This window comes from Choloepus didactylus, chromosome 24 (genome assembly GCF_015220235.1).
Source record: "Choloepus didactylus isolate mChoDid1 chromosome 24, mChoDid1.pri, whole genome shotgun sequence".
Classification (NCBI taxonomy): domain Eukaryota; kingdom Metazoa; phylum Chordata; class Mammalia; order Pilosa; family Megalonychidae; genus Choloepus; species Choloepus didactylus.
In genome coordinates, this window is record NC_051330.1 from 8649873 (window position 1) to 8662438 (window position 12566).

A 12566-nucleotide genomic window follows, 5' to 3' on the forward strand; every position below is an offset into this window, starting at 1 on the left:
AAAAACCTTTAAATTTGTAAATCGTTTTCCCTTTCCTAACAAATTTTTCCAAATACCAGAGATCATCTGCTTAGAATGGAAACTGTCCTACTGCTGACAGGTAACAATAATCCTCTACTTGTTGGCTCAGTACTAACAGTCTTCTTCCAGAGACCTGGCACTCTTAACTGTAGTATTATGGTTTGCTCAAGGTCCACACAGGAGTAATTAAGACAAGCTGTGTGTGGTTCCAAGCAGGAGAGGAACCACCATGCAGCATGTCTGTGAAGAAGGTAGAAAACTGTACATAAAAAGTTATCAAAAAATATTTTCTTGCACATACCTCCTACATCCTCTGTTAAGTTAAACAACTGGTATATCATGTAGTAATTTAATATATTACAGTAGAGTAATCCTTTAACAAATACAATTACTCTTTACCTTTGTCAGATGGCCATTCCCTGAAAATTTGTAGGGGACACTCATCATCATCAAGTATAATTTCTTTAGCACCTTTTTCATCAGAATGTTGGGCTCCAGGAGGAAGCATAACCTAAAAGAAAAAATAATTGTGAATATACCTAAAAATTAGCAAGTATTTAAAATAATTTTTGTTTTTGAATGAATAAAAACAGTCACTATAGAATTAAATTAAGCAAGCACCACAAATAATTCTCACTCAAATCATCAACAATACTGAAGGCAAATATTTAAGTTTTCAAGTAAAAGCTTACCCAGCTGATACATGGTTTGATGGGCTGAGCCCTCTACCACAGGACTTGCCCTTGGGAAGACGGTTGCTGCAAAGGAGAGGCTAGGCCTCCCTATAATTCTGCCTAACAGCCTCCTCCTGAATGCCTCAGTTGCTCAGATGTGGCCTCTCTCTCTAGCTAAGTCAACTCGGCAGGTGAAATCACTGCCCTCCCCCCAAGGGAGTGAATCCTCCTGGCAATGTGGAATATGACTCCCAGGGAGGAATGTAGACCCGGCATTGTGGGATGGAGAACATCTTCTTGAACAAAAGGGGGATGTGAAAGAAAATGAAATAAGCTTCAGTGGCAGAGAGATTCCAAAAGGAGCCGAGAAGACACTCTGGTGGGCACTCTTACGCACAATATAGACAACCCTTTTTAGGTTCCAGTGAATTGGAGTAGCTAGCAGTAAATACCTGAAACTATCAAACTACAATCCAGAACCCATGAATCTTAAAGACAATTGTATAAAAATGTAGCTTATGAAGGGTGACAATGTGATTGGGAAAGCCATATGGACCACACTCCCTTTTGTCTAGTTTATGGATGGATGAGTAGAAAAATGGGGGAAGAAAAAAACAAAACAAAACAAAACAAAGGCACCCAGTGTTCTTTTTTACTTTAATTGCTCTTTTTCACTTAAATTTTTATTCTTATTATTTTTGTGTGTGTGGTAATAAAAATGTCAATAATTAATTTTGGTGATGAATGTACAACTATGTAATGGTACTGTAAACAACTGAATGTATGCTTTGTTTTGTATGACTGCATGGTATGTGAATATATCTCAATAAAATGAATAATTAAAAAAACATTGAAAAAATAAAATAAAGTTCTGGAGATTTAAAAAAAAAAAAAAAAGAAAAAGAAAAAGAAAAAGCTTACCCAGCTGATTTGGCATTTTCATTCAGCTGCTTTACTGGCCATCCAAAACGGACTAGCCTGAGTATTTTTTTGGAAACTTTGATAAGGGAAAAAAACTATACTATGGGTAACAGAAAATATGAGAAGATGCCAAGTCACTGGCATCTGAACATTATTTGCAATCTGAAGTTACTGTAATAATGCTATTTTAATATATTTTACCAGCCAAATATATCATCATGCTCATAGACCAAATAGATCTGACTATTCTCTCGAACCTTATCATTTCTCTCTACCCTGCTTACAGAATTAACTTAAAAGGCCAAAGTTACTGTAACACACCCTTATTCTAGCTTAATTTTTCTTCACGGCATTCTTCCCCTAATTTATTTTTCAGCTACTTTTTACATTGCATACAAGGAACATGTTTCAACATATATTTTTATAAAATCCATTTTAGTTTTAATGAATACACTTGAGTTTTAAAAAAAAGGTACCGTGGGTAAATGAGCTTCCATTCACTGGGCACACCTCCACTCCCACCCGTCCTTTCACCCTACAACGGAAGGTCATCACCTGTTGCTAGAAAATTCTTTTCGAGGTATGGAGTGGTTTCTACTGCAGAGGAATCAAATCTTTTTCATTCTCTACACCTTAATCCAACCCCCATATTAAGATAACAACTAATAGGACAAAGTTCTTCCTTTAGGCCACTGATAAAAATATGAAATTACCTGTGTGGACAGTGCTGTGTCCACAGACCTGCTACAGTGTTAACCCCCCTGGCTAACCTCCCACACCCCGGCCGCACACTTTCTTCACAACTCTTGCTATGGGTTTGTCACTGTCACTGAGCATCAGAGCTTGGTCAGAAGAGGATGAAATTCAGAAGGGGAATGAAGTCAGCCAAGGCAGTACCAATAAAGACAGTGCTGTTAGCTTAATCAGAAAATTCAGCCCAGAATTAGGGACAGAAAATGGCATTAGTCACTGAGCAATTATCCCCGCAAGGGCGCAAGGACTCTGCAAGGAATCGGATCCCAGAAGCCTGAGTTGACCCTTCTTTCAGTTTATACACTTGACGGATGCAGTGGTGCAGAAAGGAGGGTTGAATCTCTTTTCCTGTTTCAAAAATAAACGTTTCAGACCTTTTTGAAGCTACTGATGAAACCATCATGCTTCATCTAATAGAAGTAACTTCTAGTTCCTATTTGTAATGAAAACAGGTGATGCTCCGAAGCTAGCTCTAATGGGAAAAAAGGGACCTTGAAAAGAAAACCAAAGACTGCTTTTATTTGCACCAATGGACCAGCCTGCAATTTGGAAGGAATTATAATGTTAATTCAATAGATATTACCAAAGCAAATTAAAATACAAAGGTGTGTGAAATGGCTTTCAGCGCCATGTAAATAAATGAGGAAACTGATTACTCTTTAATAGCACTCTCATTTCATGTTCTTTACAAACTCTTCTCCTTTCTTTATTGAGGCTTTCAGCTCAGGAATGGTAGCAGCTACCATCTTCTCTTTAAAAGGGATGATTTTCCCAATGCCCATATTCTCCATGCCTTTTTTTCCCTAGCAGTAATGGTGTTGAGAAATAGGGGCAGTCCCTTTCTTGTAACTTCATGAAGGAACATTCAACAACGCCTTCCTTTCCATTCATTGTGTTCACTAGGGAAAACACGAACCGGGTAACAGCATATTCATGGACAGCGTGGCAGAGCTGGCTCCGGCTTTAGTCTTGACCACCTCCAAGCCAGCCTCCTGGATCCACCCAACAGGGTGACCAGCTGGTCCTGGGGAAAGTCCCTTTGAGATTGCACAGAGAGATTGGGGCATGATGGTCTTCCCAGCTTGGCCGTCAATGACAGGAACATTGATGGCGGCTGGAGACAAACTCTTCAGTTCTGCAACAACAGCAATGGCTCTAATGATGTCTGGGGTTGTCCTCCATGTTTCTTGAAAATCTGCTGTGATTGGGATGGTGGAGTTAACGGAATTCACAATGATGCAGTCCATGGCTTCAGGGCAATGCCGGGCACACGTCGCAGACAGAGTGGCCACGATTGTGGCGTTGGTGCTGAACAGAACATCCCACACCATGCCTGGTTTCCTTGGGACTCCGACCAGGATAACCACCACATCACAGTCTTTCAAGCAGTGTGGCAGTTGTTCCGGTCCGAGGTCACCTTTCACAGTTGCTCTGGTCTCGATGTGGCTCAGATCAGCAGCCACTCTGGGCATGTGAGTGATATCAGAGGGTCAGGCAGCTCATCAAGCAGCCGCCCAACTCCTCCTGAAGCACCCAGCCTGACGACTTCAGCGTGGTTCTGGGCTGAGGCGCTGAAGTCATGGCAGAGAGCGGCACTGACAGGCCTGGCAAAGTTGGACAGCATGGCTGGGTGGGAAGGGCGCTGGCCATGGTAAGGAAGCAGGTGACAGGCAATTGACTCCAATGACCTCCACACAGCACCAGGCCTCACATTTTGTTCTTAATTTAATATCTCTGGCTCAGAACACATATTACTTCAAGAGCTGACCTTCACCTATCTTTTTAGTCTCAATCTTTGTCACATACTCCCAGATCCAGGTGTAGAAAATTACTTAAGAGTTCTCAAATTAGGCCACGTTATTTCATGCTTCCATGATCCCTCTTTCCCCAACTTTCACGTCTAGCTAATGTCACTCATCCTTCAGCTTGAGTACAAATCCTCCAGGAGGGCTTCCTAAAATGAACTTAAAAGCTCCTGGTTCGTATTTCTAATTACTGGCTTCTCTATTTACCTTTATTATAATAAACTCTTTTGAGAGTAGCTCTTATATTTGTATCCCAGCATTAGTATTTAACAAATGAGGCACTTACTTATTGAACAATTAATTAAATAGATGAAAAACTAAATGAACAAATATGAAGTAGCTAAAATTTACCATAGCAAATCAAGAAAACAAAGAATTTCTAATTCAGAGTAACAGAATAATCAACTCTTTCTTTGTACTGTCTAAGCTTGCAATAGAAAATCTGCAAGGAAATAACAGCAGAAAACCAAAACCAGAGAAGACCCTCAAAAGTAATCATCAAATGATCTCAAAAGTGGATTATCAGTGAACCCTGAGGCGGGGCAAGATGGCAGAGTGGTGAGGAGCAGAATTTCGTCTCTCCCCTAGAGCAGCTGGCAATTACCCAAGAACTATATGAAACAGTGTTTTCGGGGTCTCCAGTAACCAGTCACACATTGGACACAAGTTTGGAATTGGAGGAAAAGCTGAGATCGCAGTGAACATTGTTAAGTTCCCCGGACCAGGGGTCTGGCGCCCCTCCCCACCCAGACCTCACAGACTGTCTTGCTGCCGGCTCCCTGAAAGGGGGGGGGGGACAAAAAACAGCAATCTGCTGAGGGCAAGAAGGGAGGCTCAACCCAGCCTCAACTGCAGAATTAATTAACAAATTAATTAACTAACTTTGGGAGCTGGGGTGCTAAAGAAGGGCTGGGCTCCAAGAAGTGGGGGCACGTAAAAGCCGGGCACCCCATTCCCAGACTCCAAAAAAGCCATTTTTTTTTCCCTTACATTTTGTCCCTTCTGGCTTCTCACTGATCCCTTATCTCTTTGCATTTCAATAGCCCCCGGCAGGGGTGGAACTGAAGCTGTTGGAGAGTAATTATCAGACAACAGCCCAAAGCATATCTTTAAATGCTCTATTCTGACACTGACAAAACTTCCAGGCTGGGGAAAGACTTTTAAAAGAGACTCTTTTTTTTTTTTTCCTTTTTTCTTTTTCTTGGTTTCTTTTCTACTTTTTTTTTTTTTTTTTTTTTTAAATCTAAAAGTAATATATGTGGTTGTTTTCTATCGGAAAGCCCAGGTTGAGACTAGGCTGGGCTTGGGGGAGACAGAGTACCCACAGTGTCTTTGAGTTCCGTATTCACTACTGAAGGCCTCCAGCCCCGTCTTTAATTGGCAATTCAGGCTGACCAAGGAATCTACCTGGAGAGGCCCCAAAGAGGAGAGGGGAGAAGGGAACAGTGCCCCTGAGAGACAACTGGAGTTCTGAGGATTGGGAGAGTGGAGGGAGGCCCAGCTCAACTGGCAGTCCTCCTTCTGGGAATTCAGATTCCAGCTTCAGTCAGCCACGCCCCCAACAGGATCAGACTCACCAGGAGAACTAAGGCTCCATACCTCCTTACACTGGTGGGGGAGCTGCGGGCTGGCCAGCGCCACCTGCTGGACAGGAGAGGAAAAGCACCAATTCTAAAGGCCTCATAGGAGGGTCTCATTCTCAGGAAAACTCCATACCCTCCCAATGAGACCTGGGCCTCACTAGACTGGGAAAATCTGACTAGGGTCGACCATATCTGAGGAGACCCACTCACAAAAAGGTTACATAGAGGCAGAGCAAGAAACAGAAAAAACAAGAGGGGAAAAATTCTGATCAACTAAATAGAACCTAAGTTAGAGGTCTAGAATAAGTTGAACTGAATAACAGAGGCCAGACAACAAAGCCAACCAACAAGAAAACCACTAGGTAAAAGACAGAAAACAAGCTCCAAAACAAACTAATCAAGAGAATCAGATGCCTAGACAACTTAAGATAACAAGCCATACCAGGAAACACAAAAACATGGACCAGCCAAAGGAACAAACTAATAGCTCAGCTGAGACACAGGAGTGGAGGCAACTAATGCTAAATAAATTTGATGAAATGAAGGAAGATATAGCAAAAGAGCTGAAGGAAATAAAGAAGACACTGGCTGACCATAAAGAAGAATTCATAAACTTAAAAAAACAAATGGCAGAACTCATGGGAATGAAGGCCACAATGGAGGAGATGAAAAACACAATGGAGGGACACAACAGTAGATTTGAACAGGCAGAAGAAAGGATCAGTGAACTGGAAGACAGGTCATTCGAATTCATACACACAAAAGAAAAGATGGTGAAAAAAATGGAAAAATATGAGCAGGGTCTTAGGGAGCTGAGTGACCACATGAAACACACAAATATACGTGTTATGGGTATCCCAGAAAGAGAAGAGAGGGGAAAAGGGGCAGAAAGAGTAATAGAAGACATATTCACTGAAAATTTTCCAACTCTTATAAAAGACAGAAAATTCGAGATTCAAGAAGTACAACATACCCCAAATAGAATAGATCCCAATAGACCTACTCCAAGACACTTACTGGTCAGATTGTCCAATGTCAAAGACAAAGAGAGGATTCTGAAAGCAGCAAGAGAAAAGCAATCCATCACATACAAGGGAAAGTCAATAAGACTATGTACAGATTTCTCTGCAGAAACCATGGAGGCAAGAAGACAGTGGCATGATATATTTAAGATACTGAAAGAGAAAAACTGCCAACCAAGAATTCTATATCCAGCAAAACTTTCCTTCAAAAATGAGGGAGAGATTAAAACATTTTCAGACAAACAGACACTGAGAGAGTTTGTGAATAAGAGACTGGCACTACAAGAAATACTAAAGGGAGTGCTACAGGCTGATAGGAAAAGACAGGAGAGAGAGAGTTGGAGAAGAGTGCAAAAATGAAGATTATCAGGAAAGGTAAAAGGAGAGGAAAAAATAAGATATGACATAAATTCCAAAAAACAAAATGGTAGTAGAAAGTACTGCCCTTACAGTAATAACACTAAATGTAAATGGATTAAACTCCCCAATAAAAAGACACAGACTGGCAGAATGGATTAAAAAACAGGACCCATCTATATGCTGTCTACAAGAAACCCACTTTAGACACATGGACAAACATAGACTGAAAGTGAAAGGTTGGAAAAAGATATTTCGTGCAAACAACAACCAGAAAAAAGCGGGAGTAGCTATATTAATATCAGACAAGTTAGACTTCAAAAGCAAAACAATTAAAAGAGACAAAGAAGGACACTATATATTAATGAAAGGGTCAGTTCATCAAGAAAACATAACAGTCATAAATATTTATGCACCAAACCAGAATGCCCCAAAATTCATGAGGCAAACACTGCGATCACTGAAAGGAGAAATAGATACCTCTACAATAATAGTTGGAGACTTCAATACACCACTCTCATCAATGGACAGAACACCTAGACAGAGGATCACTAAAGAAACAGAGATGTTGAATTGTATGATAAATGATCTAGACTTGACAGACATTTATAGAACACTACATCCAACAACAGCAGGATACACTTTTTTCTCAAGTGCTCATGGAACATTCTCTAGGATAGACCACATGTTGGGTCACAAAGCAAGTCTCAACAAATTAAAAAATATTGATATTATACAAAACACTTTCTCAGACCACAATGGAATGAAGTTGGAAATAAATAAAAGGCAGAAGGTCATAAAATTCACAAACATATGGAGGCTAAACAACACCCTCTTAGAAAACCAGTGGGTAAAGGAAGAAATTACAAGAGAAATTGGTAAATACCTCGAGGCAAACGACAATGAAAACACAACTTATCAAAACTTATGGGATGCAGCAAAGGCGGTGCTGAGAGGGAAATTTATTGCCCTAAATGCCTATATTAAAAGAGAAGAGAGAGCAAAAGTTGAAGAGTTAACTGCTCACCTGGAGGAATTAGAGAAAGAACAGCAAACTAACCCCAAAGCAAGCAGAAGGGAAGAAATAACAAAGATTAGAGCAGAAATAAATGCAATTGAGAACAGGAAAACAATAGAGAGAATCAACAAAACCAGAAGTTGGTTCTTTGAGAAATCAATAAAATCGATGGACCACTGGCTAGGCTAACAAAAAAAAAGAGAGAGCAGATGCAAATAAATGCAATCAGAAATGGGAAAGGAAATATAACTACCAACCCTGCAGAAATTAAGGAGATAATGAGAAGATACTATGAGCAACTATATGCTAATAAACTAGACAACTTAGATGAAATGGACAACTTCCTAGAAAAGCATAAACAACCAACAGTAACTCAAGAAGAAATAGATGACCTCAACAAACCAATCACAAGTAAAGAGATTGAGTCAGTCATCAAAAAGCTCCCAAAAAGGAAAAGCCCAGGACCAGATGGTTTCACATGTGAATTCTACCAAGCATTCAAGAACGAATTAGTACCAATCCTGCTCAATCTCTTCAAAAAAATTGAAGAAGAGGGAAAGCTACCTAACTCTTTCTATGAAGCCATCATCACCCTAATACCAAAACCAGGCAAAGATACTACAAAAAAAGAAAATTATAGACCAATTTCTTTAATGAATATAGACGCAAAAATCCTCAACAAAATACTCGCAAATCGAATCCAGCAGCACATTAAAAGAATTATACACCACGACCAGGTGGGATTTATTCCAGGTATGCAAGGCTGGTTCAACACAAGAAAATCAATTAATGTAATACACCACATCAATAAATCAAAGCAGAAGAACCACATGATCATCTCGATTGATGCAGAAAAGGCATTTGACAAAATTCAACATCCTTTCCTGATGAAAACACTTCAAAGGATAGGAATAGAAGGGAACTTTTTCAATATGATAAAAGCAATATATGAAAAACCCACAGCTAACATCACACTCAATGGGGAGAGACTGAAAGCTTTTCCTCTAAGATCAGGAACAAGACAGGGATGCCCACTATCACCATTGTTATTCAACATTGTGCTGGAAGTTCTACCTAGAGCAATTAGGCAAGAAAAAGAAATAGAAGGCATCCAAATTGGAGAGGAAGAAGTAAAACTTTCACTATTCGCAGATGACATGATTCTATATGTAGGAAATCCAGAAAAATCTACAGCAAAGCTACTAGAACTAGTCAATGAATACAGCAAAGTAGCAGGCTACAAGATCAACACGCAAAAATCTGTAGTGTTCCTATACACAAGTAATGTGCAACAAGAGGAGGAAATCAAGAAAAAAATCCCATTTACAATAGCAACCAAAAGAATCAAGTATTTAGGAATAAACTTAACCAAGGACACAAAAGAACTTTACATAGAAAACTATAAGAAACTGCTAAAAGAAATTGAACAAGACCTGAAAAAATGGAAGAACATACTATGTTCATGGATTGGAAGACTAAATATAGTTAAGATGGCAATTTTACCTAAACTGATTTACAGATTCAATGCAATACCAATTCAAATCCCAACAACTTACTTTACAGAAATAGAAAAACCAATAACTAAATTTATTTGGAAGGGTAAGCTGCCCCGAATAGCCAAAAATGTCTTGAGAAAGAGGAGTGAAGTGGGAGGTCTCACACTACCTGCCTTTGAAGCATATTACAAAGCTACAGTGCTCAAAACAGCATGGTACTGGCATAAGGACAGATATACTGATCAATGGAATCGAATTGAGTGTTCAGAAGTAGACCCTCACATCTATGGACAACTGATCTTTGATAAGGCAGTGAAGCCGAAGCAACTGGGAAAGAGCAGCCTGTTCAATAAATGGTGTTTGGAGAACTGGATATCCATTTCCAAAAGAATGAAAGTGGATGTCCATCTCACACCTTATACCAAAATTAACTCAAAGTGGATAAAAGACCTAAACATTAGCACCAAGACCATAAAACTCTTAGAAGAAAATGTAGGGCAATATCTTAAAGATCTTGTGTAAGGAGGTGGTTTCTTAGACCTCACACCCAAGGCACGAGCAACCAAAGAACAAATAGACAAATGGGATCTCCTCAAAATTAAACACTTTTGTACATCAAAGGACTTTGTCAGAAAAGTCAAAAGGCAACCTACACAATGGGAGATGATATTTGGAAACCACATATCAGATAAGGGTTTAATATCCCGAATATGTAAAGGAATCCTGCATCTCAATAAAGAAAGACAAACAATCCAATTAAAAAATGGGCAAAAGACATGAACAGACATTTTTCTGAAGAGGAAATACAAATGGCTCAAAAGCATATGAAAAAATGCTCAACTTCACTGGCTATTAAGGAAATGCAAATCAAAACCACAATGAGATATCATCTCACACCTACCAGAATGGCCATTATTCAAAAAACAGAAAATGACAAGTGCTGGAGAAGATGTGGAGAAAGAGGCACACTTATTCATTGTTGGTGGGAATGTAGAATGGTGCAACCACTCTGGAAGACAGTATGGAGGTTCCTCAGGAAGCTAAATATAGATTTGCCATATGACCCAGCTATTCCATTGCTGGGTATATACTCAGAGGAACTGAAACTTAAGACACAAACAGACATTTGTAAACCAATGTTTATTGCAGCATTATTCACAATTGCCAAGAGATGGAAACAGCCCAAATGTCCATCAAAGGATGAGTGGATAAACAAACTGTGGTATATACACATGATGGAATATTATGCAGCTGTAAGACAGAACAAAGACATGGATCATGTACTAATGTGGATGAACCTTGAAGATATTATGTTGAGTGAAGTTAGCCAGAAACAAAAGGACAGATTCTGTATGGTCTCACTAATATGAACAGACATTAATGAACAAACTTTGGGAGTTAAAAGCTGACAACACAGGCGACCGGGAGATAGAAAGAGGGCAGAGATCAGCCATTTGATGCTGAAGGGCTACAGAATGTTTAGGATTGATTGCATAGATCCAGAAATAGATAGCATAATACTGTGTGATGGTAGCACGGTATTGTAAGTACACTGAACAAAGATGTCTGTGAGTAAAGCTGAAAGAGGTGGGATAGGAGAATGTATGACACCAGAGGTAAAGATAGATGATAAAGACTGGGACTGTATAATGTGGCAAAAACCGGAGTAGCCAATGACTGTTACTAAATATACAAATATAAAAATGTTTTTGCATGTGGGAAAGCAAATGAATGTCAAACATGTAGAAATTTGAAAAAGGGATGGTATTCAGCAAAAAACATAATCAAAGCAAACTGGAGTCTATGGTCAACAGTAACATTGTAATATACCTCCATTAAATGTAACAAAGGCAATACGCCAATGCTAAATGTATATGAGAAGGGGATATAGGGGAGTAATATGGGATTCTTGGTAGTGGTGTTATTTGCTGTCCTTAGTAGTATACTGTATTGTATGACATGTTATTTTTCTTTTTATCATTTTTTCTTATTGCTAAAAAAAAAAAAACAAAAAAAAACAATTTTTCTTGTAGTAATCAGTATGTTCAAATGCTGATTGTGGTGATAAATGTACAACTTTATGAAGATACCATGAACAACTGATTGTATACTGTGGATAAATGTATGGTATGTGAATATAACTCTATAAAATTGTAGGAAAATATATATATAGGAGTAAAAGTGTTGGAGAAAACATGGTGACAGGGATGAGGCCTCACCAATATGGACTAACTACAATGGGTAAACTCAGAATTGAATCTTAGAACATAGCCTAACGTGGACACAATAATTGTAATAGCCCCTAGATTGTAAGCTCTTACAGCAGTTAACTCTATCCCTGAATTGTAAGGCCTATGCTGATCCCCTAGCGTATGTTGTCACAAACATTGGGACTGGCGGTTTGATGTGCTGAGCCCTCGAGCATGGGACTTGCCCTTAGGAAGCTCATTACCACAAAGGAGAGTCTAAACTTGTATGTAATAGTGCCTAAGTGTCTCCCCCTGAGTACCTCTTTGTTCCTCAGATGTGGCCCTCTCTCTCTCTAACTGAGCCATCTCGATAGGTGAACTCGCTGCCCTCCCCCCTACGTGGGACCCGACTCCCAGGGGTGTAAATCTCCCTGGCAACGCAGAGTATGACTCCCGGGGATGAATGTGGACCCAGCACCGTGGGACTGAGAGTATCTTCTTGACCAAAAGGGGGATGTAAAATGCGACGAAATAGTTTCAGTGGCTGAGAGATTCCAAATGGAGTCGAGAGGTCACTCTGGTGGACATTCTTAGGCACTATATAGATAACACCTCTTAGGCTTTAATGTATTGGAATAGCTAGAAGTAAATACCTGAAACTACCAAACTCCAACCCAGCAGTCTGGACTCCTGAAGACAATTATATAATAATGTAGATTACAAGAGG

At 39.6% G+C, this 12566-nt stretch overlaps 1 protein-coding gene and 1 pseudogene across 14 annotated transcripts in view; both read right to left on the reverse strand.

Annotated features, from left to right (window-relative positions):
- Positions 1 to 12566, reverse strand: part of AFDN (afadin, adherens junction formation factor) — a 167702-nt gene that overhangs the window by 85199 nt on the left and 69937 nt on the right. For all 14 annotated transcript variants that reach the window (XR_005214095.1, XM_037817580.1, XM_037817579.1 and 11 more), the window contains exon 7: positions 421 to 532. Coding sequence is in view for 13 of the 14 variants with exons in the window: in XM_037817580.1 (XP_037673508.1) it covers positions 421 to 532 (112 nt within the window). In the remaining variant the exon portion in view is untranslated. The remainder of the gene's footprint in view (positions 1 to 420; positions 533 to 12566) is intronic.
- Positions 2644 to 4026, reverse strand: LOC119519851 (annotated as a pseudogene).